The sequence below is a fragment of the Palaemon carinicauda genome, chromosome 5, assembly GCF_036898095.1.
Source record: "Palaemon carinicauda isolate YSFRI2023 chromosome 5, ASM3689809v2, whole genome shotgun sequence".
NCBI lineage: Eukaryota > Metazoa > Arthropoda > Malacostraca > Decapoda > Palaemonidae > Palaemon > Palaemon carinicauda.
Genome location: NC_090729.1, coordinates 137992616 through 138012060, shown reverse-complemented (window position 1 = coordinate 138012060; position 19445 = coordinate 137992616). Strand labels below are relative to the sequence as shown.

The following is a 19445-nucleotide window of genomic DNA, read 5'->3' as shown; positions in this document are numbered from 1 at the left end:
TTCACTCTTAGACCTATTCTGCAACTGTATTCTCCCAATTAATTGGTTTTCTCTTATCAAAACCTTTTGCCCTACTTTTGAATCATTATCCACAGACTGTTGCAACCTGCCCTTTGCTTTCGATGTCCAGTTCTTACGAGTGTTATGTCCTGCAATTTCCCAAGCTTCTCTCTGTATCTTCCATTGCTTATTGATCCATTTCTTATCTCATAGTGTCCCTTCGATATGTAAATCATGGTCCTAACAGTCTATGCTCAATTTCGGTTCTCTACCAAATAACAAAAAATAAGGAGAATAGTTACTGAATGAGGGGTTGAGTTATAAATTGAGATTAGTGACTGCAGATATAAAGGCAATTTTTGCTTTTTCTCTTCAAGTGATCGCAATAAACTATATATTGTTCTGTTTGCCCGTTCTGTCTGACCATTTCCCTGCGGATGATAAGGAAATGTTCGAGATTTTGAGATATCAAAGGTTTTACAAATTGACCGAACCAAACTGCTTTCAAAATTTCTACCCTGGTCAGAATGTATTCTCTCCAGAATTCCAAATTTATAAAATACCTCATTGATCAAAATTCGGGCTATTGTGGTCGCTTTTTGGTCTTTAGTTGGGAATGCCCATAAAAACTTGCTAAAAATATCCGTTAAAACAAGAATGTGCTCTTTACTCGTTAAAGATTTCTCAACAGAACAAAAGTCCATTGCGATAAGTTCAAATGGTCTGTTGGTTTCAATGTGAACTGGAGTAGTTTTTACACCCGGCATCTCCTTTGTGGTCAAACATACTAAGCAATTTTGAATATATTCCTTTACAAAACCCCTAACATTTGGCCAATAAACCCTACCTGTTAAAACTTTCTCTGTTCTATCTATTCCCTGGTGACCAAATTTATCATGGAGCTCCACCAAACACTTTCTTTCGAAGGCTTACCATTTCTGCTCAATGTGGTCAGGCTTAACTGAACTCAAGTTACTTAGCTGCCCATTATCTGTAAAAACACTGCACCTACTTCCAATCAGACACATCTTGAATTTCTCAGCCATTGTCCAATGAGCACCACATAATTCTTTCATACCTCTTTAAGGATCGACTGCATTACTGGATGTATTTACATCAATTTCTAGAGCAAAGTTTTACCTAATTCAATCCCTTGCCAAATGGGAGCATTTATGAGTGATTGTTTTAATGTCAAAAATGCCTGTCCTTCTTTCTCCTGCCATTTATCCACAAGTTTCTTGTTTGATTTCTTTATTTTCCCTTCTAACAGTGTGTTGAGGGGTTTAGCAATTTGAGCATTTTTATTTTTTTTTTTTTTTTTTTTTTTTTTTTCTTTCTTTTTTTTTTTTTTTATAAAACGCCTGTAGAAACTACAGAACCCTGAAAAACCTCTAACCTCTTTTATTCTCTGGTCGTTTCCACTCTTCTACAGCCCTTACTTTTTCTGTGTCTGGATCAATACCGATTACAAAATCTAAATATCTGACACTAGTCTTGAGAAAATTACATTTATTCGTCTTTAACTTCAGACCAGAATTCCTTAAACTTTTTAATAATAATTCATTTTTTTCTAATTGTTCTTCGATTGACTTTGTAAAAATGATAAGATCATCCAGAGAGATAAGTGAAAAATCATAAAGAAAATCTCCCAAAATGTTTTCCATGCACCTCTGAAAAGTAGCAGGGCTATTTATGAGTCCCATTGGACACCTTGTGTACTGGAAATGACACCAAGGGACAGAAAATGCTGTCTTATGCCTGTCTTCTTTTTTCAATAGGACCTGATGATAACCTTGTGCCAAGTCAAAAGTAGAAAAGAATTACCTTTCTCTAATACGTCCAGACTTTCAGATATTCTCGGTAGAGGAAAAGCGTCCTAGACAGTTATCTTATTCAACCTCCGGTAATCAATAGTCAACCTAAGTCCCCCTCCTTTCTTTTTTACCAAAACTATTGGAGCAGCATAAGGGCTTTTACTTTCCTCGAAAACGCCTCTTCTCGTCAGATCCTCTGACAATTTTTTGGCCTCTGGTAATAATGCAGAGGCAATTCGCCTGTATGGTAGTTCAATTGGCGTTTCCTTTGTTAGTTGTATTTCATGTTCCCATCCCTTTGCTGTACCCAAGTCCTCTTCATGAAGCTCAAAACAGTCTCTATACCTATGAATAGGCTCTTCCACTGTACATAATGTCTCTTCATTTATGTTTTCATAAACCTGTATTCCTAAAGCTTTCCTAAAATCCCTTAATTCTCTTTTTGTTAATCTTTTTATCTGAACATGTCATTTTGTTTTCTACTACGGCTAAGGTTGCTTCTGCAATCCACCCATTTGCCTCTTATTTCATCCTCATTCCAATTTGCTAAAAAAAAAAAAAAAAAAAAAAAAAAAAAAAAAAAAAAAAAAAAAAAAAAAAAAAAAAAACTCATTAAATGGCTGTAAAACTAGGAACTATATGTACACCTGGCTGTAAATCGTCAATTTATTTTCACTTATAATGCCTTCTAACAAAATATTCTCCCTAGGAACATTCTTCAGTTTATCAATAAACACTTCGATAACCTTTCTACTTCGACCAGGGATTTTCCTATTTTGTGTAGGTACAAAAATTGCATAACCCAATTGCTCATCGTCTGCCCAAACTTTGAGATTTTGAGCTACCCTTCGCATGCAACAATCTAACTTTTAATTTTTTCTCTTTTGACCACCGCAGTCGATTCCATCTTCAAATAAATGTGATAGTCCCCATTCCTTGAATAAAGACGTTAAAATATTCATACCTAACATGCAATCTTGTTTAGTATTAATACCTAGACCCCTCATCCTTGATCCTATTTACCGTAAAGTACACATTTCTCTACACAAATGCCATTAACATTTATTTTTACAAAGACATATCCTAAAATGCTCAATTCATTTCCAGCTATGTCGTATATGTAATTACTATCACTGAAGAGATTCATATTTTTGGGTTTCAGGAATCCATTGTACCATCTGTCTGATATTAAGCTACAGTTAGCCCTAGAATCTAATAATCCTAAAACACTAACATCACCAATTCTCACCATCAGATTAAGAGTCTCACCTCTCCTATGTAATTCTCCATTGTTTTGATTGTCTCTTATTTTTAATTTATTCTTCATTAAGCCGGACGCTAATTATTACGCCCAGCTTTGCCAGTTTCCCTGCTCGATTGTCGCTTAATCACAATGAATTTCTCTTGACTATATTTTCCTCTTTATCGTTACCAGGGACTGAACTATCATAACAGTTTCTTTGTTAAACCTTTTATAAGGAGCATACATGTATGAGGGGAAGCATTTTTCCAGAAACATGTCTGGAGAATATATATATATATATATATATATATATATATATATATATATATATATATATATATATATATATATATATATATATATATATATATACACACACAGAGTTTCTTACTTCCCTCATGATCAAACACTTCTTCAGGCATATGAGAGACTTGGACGCTCAAAATTGAAACATTCAGTCATCTTGTATCATTGCCATAAGGAAGTTGGGGATGCAAATGTCCTCTGTACCAGCCCGCAACTTTTTCATTTCTCCAATTTGCGTAGCTTTCTCTCTCTCTCTCTCTCTCTCTCTCTCTCTCTCTCTCTCTCTCTCTCTCTCTCTCTCTCTCTCTCATTGATCCCGATTGGATTGAATTTTCTTCTTTGACTTTCAAACCAGTAACAGGAAATTAACTTCTCTGATGTTCTTGGGTTATTTTTATAAATTGCTGCTACACGTTTATTTCTGTCTGGAAACATCTGCTTTAGTTTCATAAGCCTGGGTCCTTCGAGTACCATTCGATTAGCAACTTTGCCTCTCTTCTATCGGATCCCAAATGCAGCTTCCTTCCATAAAAGAATTACGGAGAGTCATGTTTACAGGGCAAGTGAAACTTAATTAACCAACAGCTAAATTACATCTGGTAAATAAGTATAACTCCGTCCATCGTGTCCCTCCGGAGGTACGAACATGGGGACTGAATTTACACCCCCTTGGTACTCGTTATTGACGTCACCAGCTCTTCTTTCTGCTTCGCATTGTTGTTTGGTAAAGGTGCGTCCAAGATCGAGAGAATACAAGGTCTACTCACGCGCATGTTGTGACGTCATCGTAAGTGGGTCCAATAGAGAGAATGGTGAAAACGTAAGTGAATACGTTAGGTAATAGAGAAAACGTACAGGCACCACAGAGTTTCTGGGAGACTTACCTATGTCAAGTTCTGCAACCGTTAAAATGGGGATCCAATTTGGAAATATATTCTTGTCGTTTATTTTTGACATATTTAATAAAGAAATTTAAAGGTTAATCTTTGTGTAGAGGGGAAACAAGTATCCAAATCTATGAATCCATTTACCCCAAACAATTATCTATGTCTATGAAGAAAACGATTTGTCAAACTTAAGGGATATGGCATGAATTATCAATGATATGAGGATTACCTGCTGAAGAATAACATGCCACTGGCCAACTCTCATTTCTGTGTACACTTGTTACAGCTACTGAATACCCCTATATCTTACTATATTACTAATTGAAGAATAAACATTATAGATTATCAAGAAAAAACTTTAATGCTAAAATTATTTTGGAATTTAAATTGCATACCAAGGTTCGAATCGAATAAAATGCAAAAGTCATTTCAGATTTTATTTCACTTAACCAATTTACATAATTTATTTCTTACTGTTCTCGGCGAGTTTGATAAGTTCCTGTTTAAAACTCGCAACCGAAAATACAGTCTGCATTTAACAAAAAACTTTATAACATCACTTGGTAGGTTCACATATTTGCATATTTCTGTGCACACTTTGGATGTGGAGTTTACCTTATCCTTTAAGGATTTGTCTCCGTGGTAACAATTAAACAATTTTTTCCATTTGCTTCAAAGTGCTGACTGCATATGTAAGAATTGACTGGATTAAATCTTTCTGTTCGTTTGCAAAACATAATCCACTTATTTCTCATATATTCATCCTTTGGAAATCTATGGTAAGTTATTTTAGACCCTTTCACATGTGTTTTTCTGCATCCGGACACTGCACAATGGGACGGCATAATTATTTTAGTTACACATAAATACTTTAAAATAAAAAAAACGGAGACACGTTCCCGACTACAGCCACACCTGGACTGAGGCCGGAATTTTTACGAACCCTCGGCCAGGCACTTCTAGTGACGTCATTGAGCAAAAGACCTCATTACGAGTTAGCTGTTGAGTAGACCTTGTATTCTCTCAGTCTTGGGTGCGTCCACACGGTCGAACAGTGTCTGTCGGACAAACACTGTTACCATATATAAATTGAAAGAGAATGACGTCATAAGCGATGAAATGAGGGAAGTTGATATGGTAACAAACAGTAGTACCAGATGAAGTTGACTACCAAGATTTCTACTCTTTTTACCAGACAAAGACCGGAAGAAATGTCTGAAGCTGATGTCCGCTGGCATCTCTGTTATCTATGTCAGTGTTATAATCTGTACTAGAGAATCAAGTAGTAGTTATCAGCTTCAAGTATGGCGCATCATAACCATAGTACACCATAAAATAAAAGCACAATCCAATAAATTAAATTAATGCAGCATGATTATTCCTGCTCTTTTGAGAACAATGGAATGGTACTTACAAGGACTAGTTGCAAAGACGGAGTGAAAAGAGAAGACATTCATCCATTTTAAAAGGAATCTCAAACTGAATATGAATCAGACTTTAAAAACTATGTACTGATGGGCCCAAACGCTTCATACATTTCATCGAGAACTTAAAACCTTTTATAACTAAGCAGGACACATGTATGAGAGGAAGCATTTTTCTGGAAGCACGTCTGGAGGCATTACAGAATCACATTTACCTGACTTGAAATAACCTTTCAGTGAACTGAGGATGTTATTATTATTAACGTGCAATGAATTGCTTATATTATGCCAAGAAATAACTAATGTTTGAGACTGGTCATACTTCGGATTGTGTTGTTAACTAAATCCAAACTGTTTCAGTGATAAAGATAAAATGTTAAAAATTTCCCTGTTCTCGTAGAGAGAGAGAGAGAGAGAGAGAGAGAGAGAGAGAGAGAGAGAGAGAGAGAGAGAGATTACGTATTTTCCTCACAAGCAAACACTTCTTCGAGCAAATGAGACTTCGGTGTCCATAACTGAAACCGATTCTGGTATGCTATACTCGCATATCGAAACGCCATAATTTGGTTGTGCAAATGTCTTCTGTACCAACTTCCGACTTTTTTATTCTCCAATTTGCGTAGCTCTTCCTTGTAATGACCCATTATGGATTCCATATTCTTTTCGACCCGTAAACCAGTTACAGACACTCCACTTCTCGGAAGTTCTGACGTTATGTTATTTATTGCTGCTACACATTTATTTTTGTCTTTGTAAACATTTGCTTTGATGTTTTATAAGCATGGGCTCTACCAGTACTGTTTGATTAGCAATTGAGCCTCTCTTCTATCTCAAAGTCAGTTTTCCTCCGTAACTGGATTACAACTAGTCATGTTTACAGGGAAGGTGATACCTAATCTTCTAAAAGTTAAAATTAATCCAGTTAACAAGTAGAACTTCGTCCATAGTGCCACTCTGCCTCCGGAGTATGTCTGAAACTCGGACTCTACGAACACAGGCACTGTCTGACACAACACTGGGTGCTTGTTATTGATGTCATTAGCGCTTCTTTCACAATGTTAACTGGTAACGATTGTGTTCGACGGACACTGTTCGACCGTGTCGACGCACCTCAATGGTTGGTGTTCAACAGACAAAAAAAAAGAAAAAAAAGAAGAAAAAAAAAAAGAACCTTGCCGTCATAATTTTAAAAGCTTGAAATTTTCAGAGAAAAAATTTAAACTACTCTTTATTTTATTGACCAATATTTACTACCACAATATATGAAAGGATAGGAAATTCTATGATTTAAAAACTTATAGGTTTTGAAAATTATAAAAATTTATGTATGAAAAATGGCAATCTTTACAGTTATCGCCAATATTGCCCAGTAAAATCTACTCTATAAAATTTTTGATGTAAGCAAACTATCTTTCGAATGATGAAAACTCGGTTAAAAAAAAAAAAAAACTAAATTAAATTTGATGACCCCAAAAATACCATTGTTTTAATGGGATAGAGTCGCACCCTTATGAGACTGAAAGACAGAAATATTATCTACCCACGCAGCAGTGTTGCCATACAGTCATATGATTCCAGCACTAAAGGGGTATGGTGATTACAAGGAAAGAAAATAGATTTTCAGCCAAAGGGTAGACGCCGACATTTAACCAGCTTCGAGAGAGACGCAACATGACACCAGTAATTTTATTATTAAAATTCTGTCTATTAGATATTGTTCCTGCTTTCTCTTCAGTACCTGAATCCCATCATAAAATGGAGAAAAACATTAGTTGTAATGAATTTATTATTTCAGATCTTTGTAGTCATTTCTGACAATATTGTTTAATAAGCTCACTGGGCTGATCTTGTATTTTTCATCATTTTGAAAAACTTTGGCATCCAGATCCTCACAGACCTACAAAGTATAGCTATTACTAAGTCCTGTCTTCTATTTAAACTGAAATCAAATACTTTTTACTGTTGCACACGCCCCTACTAGTTTGATTTCCAAGTTGGCTTGTTTTATGTTTTTCTTTATCACTTCTCTTATAGTTATTTCTTAAATTTTGGGGCTATTATCATTCTGCTTCTACAGCTAGTGTGGCAGGATGTCTCAACAACAAACCCCACACCCTTTAATCACTCTTAACATATAATATTCTCAACAATATAAAATTTTCCCTGACGTTATCACCGACTACACTCATGGATAGAGGGGAAATAAAAAAAAAAAACATAACCTTGAAGCTATATTTCTTAATCCTAATACATTCGAAAAATATGACAAGTACACTTAACATTAATACATAAATAAATACCAATGGGGACACTGCAGTCTACATCATTGAGCAGTCAAAGCAATCATCAATATCCGACCCTCGTCGTGGCCATAAACATCATCAATCCATCAAGAATGATTCCGATCAATAATTACTAGAGAGCAAAGGTCATTATAATTCGGGTAAAATCTGACAGCACAAGCCTTTTCAAATTCGCAGTTGTGTCCGCTTTAGTTCGCTTGTCACAACAATGGGATTACCAATCAATTCTTCTTCACCAAAGGGTTAACTACTGCACTGTAATTGTTCAGTGGCCACTTTCCTCTTGTTATGGGTAGAAGAGATTCTTTAGCTATGGTCAGCAGCTCTTCTAGGAGAAAGACACTCCAAAATCAAATCATTGTTCTCTAGTCTCGGGTAGTGCCATAGTCTCTCTACCATGGTCTTCCATTGTCTTGGGTTAGAGTTCTCCTACTTGAGGGTACACTCGGGTTCTGCTTTGTTTATCTTCCTCTTGTTTTGTTGGAGTTATTATAGTTTATATAGGAGATATTTATATTACTGTTGTTACCCTTCTTAAAACTTATTTTTTTCCTTGTTTCCTTTTCTCATTGGGCTATTTTCCCTGTTGGAGCCCCTGGCTTATAGCATCCTGCTTCTCCAACTATGGTTGTAACTTACATACATACATATACCAAGGCAATTCTCCCAATTTTGGGGGGTCGCCGACATCAAACAAATGAAACAGAAAAGGGGACCTCTCCTCTCTACATTACTCCCAGCCTGACAAGGGACTCAACCGAGTTCGGCTGGTACTGCTAGGGGTGCCACAGCCCACTCTCCCACATTATCCACAACAGGTGAAGCTTCAAAATGCTGAATCCTCTACTGCTGCTGCCTCTACGGTCTTCCAAGGCACCGGAGGAAGCAGCAGAGCCTACTGGAACTGCGTCACAATCGCTCCCCATTCATTCCTATTTCTAGCACGCTCTCTTGCCTCTCTCACATCTATCCTCCGATCACCCAGAGCTTCCTTCACTCCATCCATCTACCCAAACCTTGGCCTTCCTCTTGTACTTCTCCCATCAACTCTTGCATTCATCACCTTCTTTAGCAGACAGCCATTTTCCATTCTCTCAACATGGCCAAACCACCTCAACACATTCATATCCACTCTAGCTGCTAACTCATTTCTTACACCCGTCTTCACCCTCACTACTTTGTTCCTAACCTTATCTACTCGAGATACATCAGTCATACTCCTTAGACATTTCATGTCAAACACATTCAATTTCTGTCTCTCTGTCACTTTCATTCCCCACAACTCCTATCCATACATCACAGTTGGTACAATCACTCTCTTTACATCCATGCCCAACCTTCTATTTTCTACTACTCCCTTAACTGCCCCTAACATTTTGCATTCTTCATTCACTCTCTGACGTACATCTGCTTCCACTCCACCATTTGCTGCAACAACAGACCCCCAAGTACTTAAACTGATCCACCTCCTCAAGTAACTCTCCATTCAACATGACATTCAACCTCGCACCACCCTCCCTTCTCGTACATCTCATAACCTTACTCTTACCCACATTAACTCTCAACATCCTTCTCTCACACACCCTTCCAAATTCTGTCACTAATCGGCCAAGCTTCTCTTCCGCGTCTGCAACCAGTACAGTATCATCCGCAAACAACAACTGCTTAACCTCCCATTCATGGTCATTCTCGTCTACCAGTTTCAATCCTCGTCCAAGAACTCAAGCATTCACCTCTCTCACCACTCCATCATCATACAAGTTAAACAACCACAGCAACATCACACATCCCTGTCTCAGCCTCACTCTCACCGGAAACAAATCGCTCATTTCATTTCCTATCCTAACACATGCTTTCCTACCTTTGTAGAAACTTTTCACTGCTTGCAACAACCTTCCACCAACTCCATATAACCTCATCACATTCCATATTGCTTCCCTATCAACTCTATCATATGCTTTCTCCAGATCCATAAACGCAACATACACCTCCTTACCTTTTGCTAAACATTTCTTGCATATCTGCCTAACTGAAAAAATATGATTCGTACAACCCCTACCTCTTCTAAAACCCCTCTGTACTTCTAAGATTGCATTCTCTGTTTTAATCTTAATCCTATTAATCAGTACTCTACCATGCACTTTTCCCACCACACTCAACAAACTAATAATCCAGGAATTACAACACTCATGCACATCTCCCTTACCTTTATATAGTGGTACAATACACGCACAAACCCAATCTACTGGTACCATTGACAACACAAAACACATATTAAACAATCTCACCAACCATTCAAGTACATTCACACCCCCTTCCTTCAACATCTCAGCTCTCACACCATCCATACCAGATGCTTTTCCTACTCTCATTTCATCTAGTGCTCTCCTCACTTCCTCTCTTGTAATCTCTCTCTTATTCTCATCTCCCATCACCGGCAGCTCAACACCTGCAACAGCAATTATATCTGCCTCCCTATTATCCTCAACATTTAGTAAACTTTCAAAATACTCCGCCCACCTTTTCCTTGCCTCCTCTCCTTTTAACAACCTTCCATTTCCATCTTTCACTGTCTCTTCAATTCTTGAACCAGCCTTCCTTACTCTCTTCACTTCTTTCCAAAACTTCTTATTCTCTTCATATGAATGACCCAGTCCCTGACCCCACCTCAGGTCAGCTGCCCTCTTTGCCTCACTTACCTTGCGCTTTACTTCCACATTTTTCTCTCTATATCTTTCATACGTCTCTACACAATTACTCTGCAGCCATTCTTCAAAAGCCCTCTTTTTCTCTTCCACTTCTACCTTCACTCCTTCATTCCACCATTCACTGCCCTTCCTCATGCTGCCTCCAACAAACTTCTTGCCACACACATCACTTGCAATCCCAACAAAATTTTCTTTTACTAACTTCCACTCCTCCTCTAAATTACTCGTTTCTCTTACTTTCACTTCGCCATATGCCATTTTCAACCTTTCTTGATATTTACTTTTTACCCCCGGTTTTATTAGCTCTTCAACCCTCACTAGCTCCCTTTTACATCCACCTACTCTATTCCCCCACTCTTTTGCTACAGCTAATTTTCCTTCCACCAAAAAAATGATCAGACATACCGTTACCCATACCCCTAAACACGTGCACGTCTTTCAATCTTCCAAACATTCTTTTAGTTATCAACACATAATCCATTAACGCCCTTTCTACCACTCTTCCATTTGTAACTTAGCAAGTGATAATAATAATAATAATAATAATAATAATAATAATAATAATAATAATAATAGATGCTCTTATTCAAAACAATACCAAAATCAAAGGACAAGGGAGGATGTGCGATTGTTTTAAAACAAATAATCACTTCTAAGTTGGTCGAAAAGATAAATGATAATCCAAGCACTCAAAGCACACAGAACTGTCTCTGACTGCAGTCAAATAAAAAAGCATTCGCTCAAGATATTCACCAATGTCCTAACCTAGCTAAAAACATGAACAAACAACCTCAATTATGCCAACAGTCTTTCTCAAGACAAACAATTATTACTCTCTCTCTCTCTCTCTCTCTCTCTCTCTCTCTCTCTCTCTCTCTCTCTCTCTCTCTCTCTCTCTCAAAGGATTTGGCAAAAAACATTAAGAAAAAAAAAAAAAAATTGAGCCTCCACATTCCCTCCCCATACTTTGCCAAATCCTTCACACAACACTTACCTTATTTTTTTCATTACCTAGTCACTGTCGGGAACAGGACTTTTGCTTCAAGTAACTGGGCCTTCATATACTCTCTCATTCACTTTTTCCATATCGCTATCATTCATTGGCCTATTACGATTCCCATATATACTCTTATATAATATCTCATACATTCTCCCATGTACCTCATAATCATCTGGCCCCAATATCTCACTTATTTCCGTCAATAATTCATCCATTTCATCAAGGCTATTTTCTACTTTAACAAAAGAATCATTCATACTACTTATTCTTCTATCTCTCAGTCTCATGTTTGTTATACTTACTTTTATATTATCTAACGAAAAACCACACACACTAGAGAATGATTTTCAAACGCCTCTTTTACATATACACAAGTAACACTAATTGCTTATCTTCCAGTCCTAACTTCACACTCATGCTAGATTCATACTTATTCATTTTCAACCATTTGTTCATCCCATTTTCACGAACATTGATTTTATTCCCTCCACACATAGGAGAATTCACCCACCTGAACCCTCTTACTATTACTTTCCCGAAAATCCTGGCTGGCCTAATCCCTTCTTCCTACAAACGATAGCTATATGCCCATCTACCCGACATGGTACAAATTATGGGGCATGAAGTTGAGCCATATCAAAACTCAAAGTATGATTGTAAGCAGGTCCAGGACAGTGGCTCATCAACATCCTAACCCCTGTGGTATTGATACATACAGTTTCTTTAAGATTTTAATGTGTGATTCTCTGTTTTCAAATTTACTTTTGAGAAACACATTTGGTCAGTCTTTTCTTCAATCGCACAAAAAATTGCTTATTGGGAAAGTCTTTTACGATCTTTGGTGATCAATCTATCATAAAAATATTTTAATTCTTTCATTCTATCTTGTTTCGAGTATTGTTTTCCTGTCTGGTCTTCGACTGCTGATTCTCATCTTAAATTTGTTGGACAGAAACGTGAGGTCTACTAAGTATCTTATTCCTGAACTAAATATTAATATCTGGCATCACCGTTCAGCTAGTTCCTAATGCCCCTTGCATAAGATTTTCTATAATTCTGACCATCCTTTGCCTTCAGATCTTCCTAGACTGTACCATCCTATCCAGTGAACTAGTATGCAGTTAATTCTAACAGTCTTGCCTTCTCCATCATAAGACTCAACACTACACCGTATTCTATAAGTTTTATTGCAGCTGTGACCAGATTGTGAAATTATCTTCCTAATCAGACAGCTGAATCAGTGGAACTTTAGAAGTTCCAACTTGCAGAGAATGCTTATGTTGAACATGTTGAGATAAATCTCTCCTAACAGTTTACATATAGCTGATCTATTTCAATGTTGCTACTGATCCTAAGATATTTTCTATTCATTACTTCCCATATATAGTTTATTTATTTCCTTTCGTCACTGGACTATTTACCCTGTTCCTTTCCAACTACGGTTGTAGCTAAGCTAGTAAAAACATTATCAATAATAATAGAGTTGCCATGACTCGATCTAGGGGAAGACTGTATTATTGTTATGCACGAATTACAGCACTAAAGTACAAACACAATTTGTTACAAGATTCTACTATGAACCAACCTCGAGGTCATCTCCAAATACATTATAGGATGGCTAAAAGGTTTAAGATGTCAAGCATCTCTCTAATGAGCAATTATTTAACATAATTGAAAATAATTATTTTTTTTTTTGTCCTTATAGCCACAGACAAGATTCAAAATGTATGTAATCTTTATGCTCCAGGAATAAAATTTTCTTATTTCTATCTGGAGTGCCCATCTGTCTAAATTATTTAGTGTACAGACAAGGTGAAGACTAATAGAATTCTCCCGATGATATGGGGCTTTATCAAAAAAAAAAAAAAAAAAAAAACAAAAAAAAAAAAAAAAAAAAAAAAATAACTATTATTGCTCTATGTAGCTTTACCAATTTGAGAAACTATTAAGCATTCAGTCCGTAAGAATTAGGTAAAAGTATGAGGTTTGTTCTTATAAATCAAAAAAAATCTGCAAACACGTAAGACCTTACCTGAACACGCCTCTGTATACAGCAAAAATAAATCTGGATAACTCTTGTGAGTGTAATCTAGCAAATTAGCTGGAGTAACCCAGTCAAGGTACCAGTGAATGCCAACACCTGTCACATAAGAAGCAGCTTGTTTATTTGACATCACCTGAAATATGTGTTATCTTATATCAATACATTAAATGACAATAGAATGTAGATTCTTTGACAAGTAACTATTACGAAATGTAAATACTATTATTATTATCATCATCATCATCATTATTATTATTATTATTATTATTATTATTATTATTATTGTTGTTGTTGTTGTTGTTGTTGTTATCATCATAATCATCATCATCATCATCATCATCATCATCTTATTATTATTATTAAAAAAGCAAGATGCTATAAGACCAAGGGCTGCAACAGGAAAAAAAATAGCCCACTAAGGAAAGGAAATATGGAAATAAATAAATTACAAAAGAAGTAATAAACAATATAAAATATTTCAAGAACAGTAACAAAATTAAAATAGATATTTCATATATAAACTATAAAAACTTCAAAAATCAAACAAGAGGAAAAGAACTAAGATAGAAAAGTGTGAACGAGTGTACCCTCAAGCAAGGGAACTCTCCCTCAAGACAGTGGAAGACCATGGCACAGAGGCTATAGCACTACCCAAGACTAAAATACAATGGCTTGATTTTGGAGTGTCCTCCTAGAAGAGCTGCTAACCATAGCTAAGAGTTTCTTCTACCCTAACCAAGAATAAAGAAGCCACTGAACAGTTATAGTGCAGTAGTTAATCTCTTGAGAGAAGTGTATGAGGACAGAGGAGAATGTGGAAAAGATATGCCAGACTATAGTACTCGGTCTACGTGCAGGCAATGGAAAAATGAGTCGTAACCAGAGAGAAGGATCCAATGTAAAACTGTCGGCCAGTCAAAGGACTCAATAACTAAGTGCCCTAGCCAACATGCTACCTATGGCCGGTATCAACTCTTTCAAATATCATATATGCCCTAACATCCTTATAAATGATGGATAGAAAACCCACACATGAAGTTGCGACTATGACAATACCACAGTCTGATTCCCGTGAAAGTAAGAGGGCTAACTGTAACATTCCTGAAAGATGCAATGGTGTTTATATATATATCATGATTGCAAAATAAAAGATAAAAAACTTGCCTTAGTAATTGTAACACTTCAGTATTTGGTTCAAGTCTGTTAATAATAATTTATGGGTACCTCTTAAATGAAAGTCACAATTTAACACACGAATTTATTCTACATAACATGAGAGAGGAAGTCAGAAGAATAAATAGATTTAAAATAGGTAGCTGACAGATACTGCTACCATACAAATATTTATAGATATCTTAGTTTACATGTCTCATAGATATCTAACTTTATAAATTTCACTTGACATCCCAATCTTTACAAAAAGAGATCAAACAATAAGACAACTATTAGCACACAAGCAGCGTATCGGGGCATATGCAACATCACTAGTATCAATGCAAACAATACAGGAAATGCCATAACAAAACACAAATGGAATGACAAATCAAAAAGACCATTTTACAAAGAAAAATAGAACCCAACATTCAAAACAATTTGATAACCTTATTAACACAGTTAAAACAATAGCAACTTAAAGGTTTAGTCTCTCTAAAGCTTTAATTGTTGGTACAGGATTCACAGAATTGAAATAAGGAGTTTCTGGAGACTTCTAAATTTTAAAGATTTTCTTAAATATTGTCTATTTCTATGGTATGTTTCTCCATCATCAGTACAAACTACATAACTATGATCACTGATTTTTTTTTGACAGTGGCCTATTTCCACTCTTCTATTTGTCAATGTGTTGAACTCTATCAGTGTCTCCAATAAAGAAGGGTTTCAAGTGTTTTCTGTTCGAGTGACGATAGACAACTACAAATCTTTTGTTCTTTCAGTTTTCTCCTTTCCTTTTCAAAGGAAAAAATAGATACCATGAGGGGATTGTTAACAGTAGGAATTAATGTTTTTGTATATCTACACATTGAGTGCTGTACAGAGCTAGTTTCTATGCCTTTGTTGAGGAGTATTTCTCAGGTTCATAAGTCTCAAGTATGGATCTTCTTTGGGCTTCTTACACTTTTTCATTAGATATTGTTGTTTTAGCTGCTCCTTAAGCTGCACTATTAGCTTTGCTGTTCCCAAGACTTATAGGTTCCTGAGAAAATCCCCACTTTCGAACAAAATCCTTTAACAAATGAGAAGAATATTTTGGACCATTATCTGAAATCACAGTATCGGGAATGGTATGACAAGTAAAATCAGGCTTTAATTTAGTGATCACAGCATTAGATGTAGTTTCTCGAAGATAATCAACTGCAAAGAACTGACTGTAGTGATCAACTGTGATTAGGTAGTTTCTTCCTTCAAAAGTAAACGCATCAGATACAATTTTTTGCCAAGGACGAGAAGGTACGTCATGGAGATTTAGTGACCAATCACAAGATTCCACATATTGTCTAATCTCAGCTGAAATTACGAGCCTAACATATTAGTTCTCGGGCTCGGCGTAGACAAGATTTATACCAGGATGACCAGCATGTACCTTCTGTTTCATTTCATACCTCATAGATGTTGGAATGACTACAAGTTCCCCATTAACGAATTATTCCATTTTATACTGTCAGTTCATCTCTGTAATTGAAATAAGGTGTGAGGGATTGTGGTACCAAAGATATTTTTAGATCAACTTCTATGGCAGTTTGTTTGAGAGTAGACAAAGTTTTCTATTGTGTTTTTACTCTAATTTCATCAAGACGATTAGGCTTATATAATGAAAATAGCAGAGTATTGTCATATTGTGACGGGCCGAGAGAGGTTGTGACTCAAAGACAGGATGAAAGCAACTGAGTGAGTTTATTATAGAACACTCCTTTATATATAAAAGCTCAAGGCAACAAGAAATTTTATGTTCAAAATCGACACCGTTACCGGTGAGAAAAACAGACATGTTTATTCAGGCTCTTTTTAGTGCGAGGGAAGAGCGAAGATACAAGCATAATATATACACAAAATGAACTATGTACGATCGTGTGACACACAGTTTGTACATGACTCCCCACCCTAAAAATGACATACTGTACATGTTAAAAAGGGCTCCCTGATCTAGAGAGGCAAACTGTAGGCGAGTCATCTAGCAGGAGATAAGCAAGTTTTAGACGATCAATGGAGACCCAGTCTTCTTTGCCATGAATGTTTAGTAGGAATGCTTTCAGACTGCGTCCGATCACAAGGAAAGGGCCAGTGTAAGGGGGCGTTAGCGGTGGCTTGCTAGTGTCGTTGAGCAGGAAGACGTGCGTTGCAGAGTGCAAGTCTGTCGGTATGTGATGCTTCGCTGGGAGCTTGTAAGTCTAGCGACATGGAGTAAATTTTCCCACAACGTGACGTATGCGCTGGAGATCGTCGGAGGAGGTTGTAGAAGGAAAAAAATTCGGCAGGGACGACTAACGGGTCGCCATACACCATTTCAGCTGCCGAGACGTCTAGGACGTCTTTAGGAGTGGTCCTTAGTCCCAGGAGGACTCAGGGAAGCTGAGTAAACCAGTTGGAATCCTTGCAGCGGGACATCAAAGCTGCTTTGAGGGTGCGATGAAAACGTTCAACCATTCCATTGGCAGCGGGGTTATAGACCGTTGTCTGATGTATGTGATGCCCAGGAGATTCGCTAATGATGTCCACAATAGAGAGGTGAAGGTGGTTCCCCTGTCAGAAGTAATATGCTCAGGGATACAAAATCTTGCAATCCATCCTGAGAGTAAGGCAGATGTATATGAGGCGGACGTTGCAGTTTCCATGGGAATGGCTTCAGGCCAAGGACTGGAGCGGTCGATGACGGTAAACAGGTAACGATGTCCTTGTGATGTGGGTAGGAGGCCTAAAACGTCGACGTTGTGGAGGATTAATTTTTGTTTTATTTTTCTTTTTTTCTTTTGCCAAATCCAGAGAGAGAGAGAGAGAGAGAGAGAGAGAGAGAGAGAGAGAGAGAGAGAGAGAGAGAGAGAGAGATTGTGTTAGCGAGCGCAAGTAGTTAGTGTATCGATTGTTTGTGGTGAGAAAGACTGTTGGTTTAAATGAGATTGTTTGTTTATGTTTTTAGTTAGGTCCGACAGTGGTGAATGTTTCGGAGCGAATGCTTTGTGCGTGTGATTGCTGGATTTACTATTTTATTATCATTCTTTATTACCAGCGTGGAAGTGATTGGTTTATATTCTGAGTAAGTACAGTTTTGTTTATCTTTGCTTGTCGTGATTGTGAATGATAGGAACAATTTATTATTTAACTTTGATTATAGTGCGATAGTTCAGTTAGTTACGAGTGTTCATAAGTGTTTTTCTTTTTTTATTTTGGCAAGCCATGATTCCTCCTTTGGAGAGAGTTTCCTCGAGTGTTTACTTGATTATTGACGACTTGGCCTGTAACAGAACTTGATACAATTGCTCAGATTTATTTACTTATTGACGACCTGGACTACGATTATGATTATGATTTGATTGCTCTTAACGATTATGTTGATGCCATAATGACCCAGCCCGTGAGAAGGATTTTCCGTCTGGACCACTGATGAATAAGATTGTGATGATGACGATGATGATGATTAATATAATTATGTAATAACAATTGTCAGTGTTACGGTAGCTAGAGAGCTGTGGTTGGGCTATAAATGGACTGTTGGCCCTTGTGTGGACAAAGACGTCCACACATAAACAAATATTGGTTTTGGTTTGTGGGGTAATTTTAAGTCTGTTAGGTTTTTTTGCGGGTTATGTGAATGGTGCTTTTGGTTATTATATATTATATTATTTGGTGTTAAGTTTTTTATTAGTTTTAAGTGTTGATAATTTGATTGTGGATGGTTATTGATTTATTTTTAAGTTGTAAGAAATATAGTTTTAAGGTTATGTTTTGTTTTGTTTTTCGTCCTTTTGTCCAAGAGTCCCACTGCTGATAACGTAAGGGGAAAGGTTGTATTGAGGAGACATTGGTCTGTTTAGAGTGATTCAAGGGTGTGGGGGTTGTTCTGCAACATCCCGCCACATTATTTTGGCGCCTGAACAGGGACAGCCGAGGTGGGATTGAAGCCGGACTCTTTGACGAAGGACTGAATTAAGTTAAGAAATTAGATATAAGACTGAAAATGGAAGAACAGTTAAAGTTACTGAGGGAGGAATTGCGGTAGAGTAAGGAGCGAGAGGAGAAGTTGTTGCAAGGGAATAAGTGGTTAAGGTGTGAGAATGAGGAGATGCATGGGAAACTGAGGGAAATTCAAGGAACTGTTGAGAGAGTGGAAGAGGATTTTGAGATGAGAATACAAGAGAATTAGGAACGAATGGAGAGACGATTGGAAGCTATGATGGGGCAAGTAATGGGGATGATGAAGACTTTAATGGGTGAAGGTGCAGTCGGAGGAGTGTCCTCAGCTTCGGGTAATGGGTTGATAGTAGATGAGAAGGCTAAGGTTAGTGATAATGGTAAAGGAAGTGATAGTGATAGTAATAGTAATAGTGATAGTAATATTGAAGATAAGGGAATTGGGCATAGTAAGGATGAACAGAAATGTGATAGGAAGAATGAGACGAAAGGTAAAAGTGATGTAAAGAAAGAGAAGAAAAAGTGTCAGGATGATAGCAAGGATGATCGTGAATGGGTGAGAGTGGTAAGTAAGAAAAAGGGTAAGAAGGGA

The 19445-nt window shown here is 37.0% G+C and overlaps 1 protein-coding gene across 1 annotated transcript in view; it reads right to left on the bottom strand.

Annotated features, from left to right (window-relative positions):
- LOC137641165 (lysosomal acid glucosylceramidase-like) overlaps positions 1 to 19445 on the bottom strand; it is a 353296-nt gene that overhangs the window by 82848 nt on the left and 251003 nt on the right. The window contains exon 7 of the mRNA XM_068373604.1: positions 13718 to 13862. Coding sequence (XP_068229705.1) covers positions 13718 to 13862 — 145 coding nt within the window. The remainder of the gene's footprint in view (positions 1 to 13717; positions 13863 to 19445) is intronic.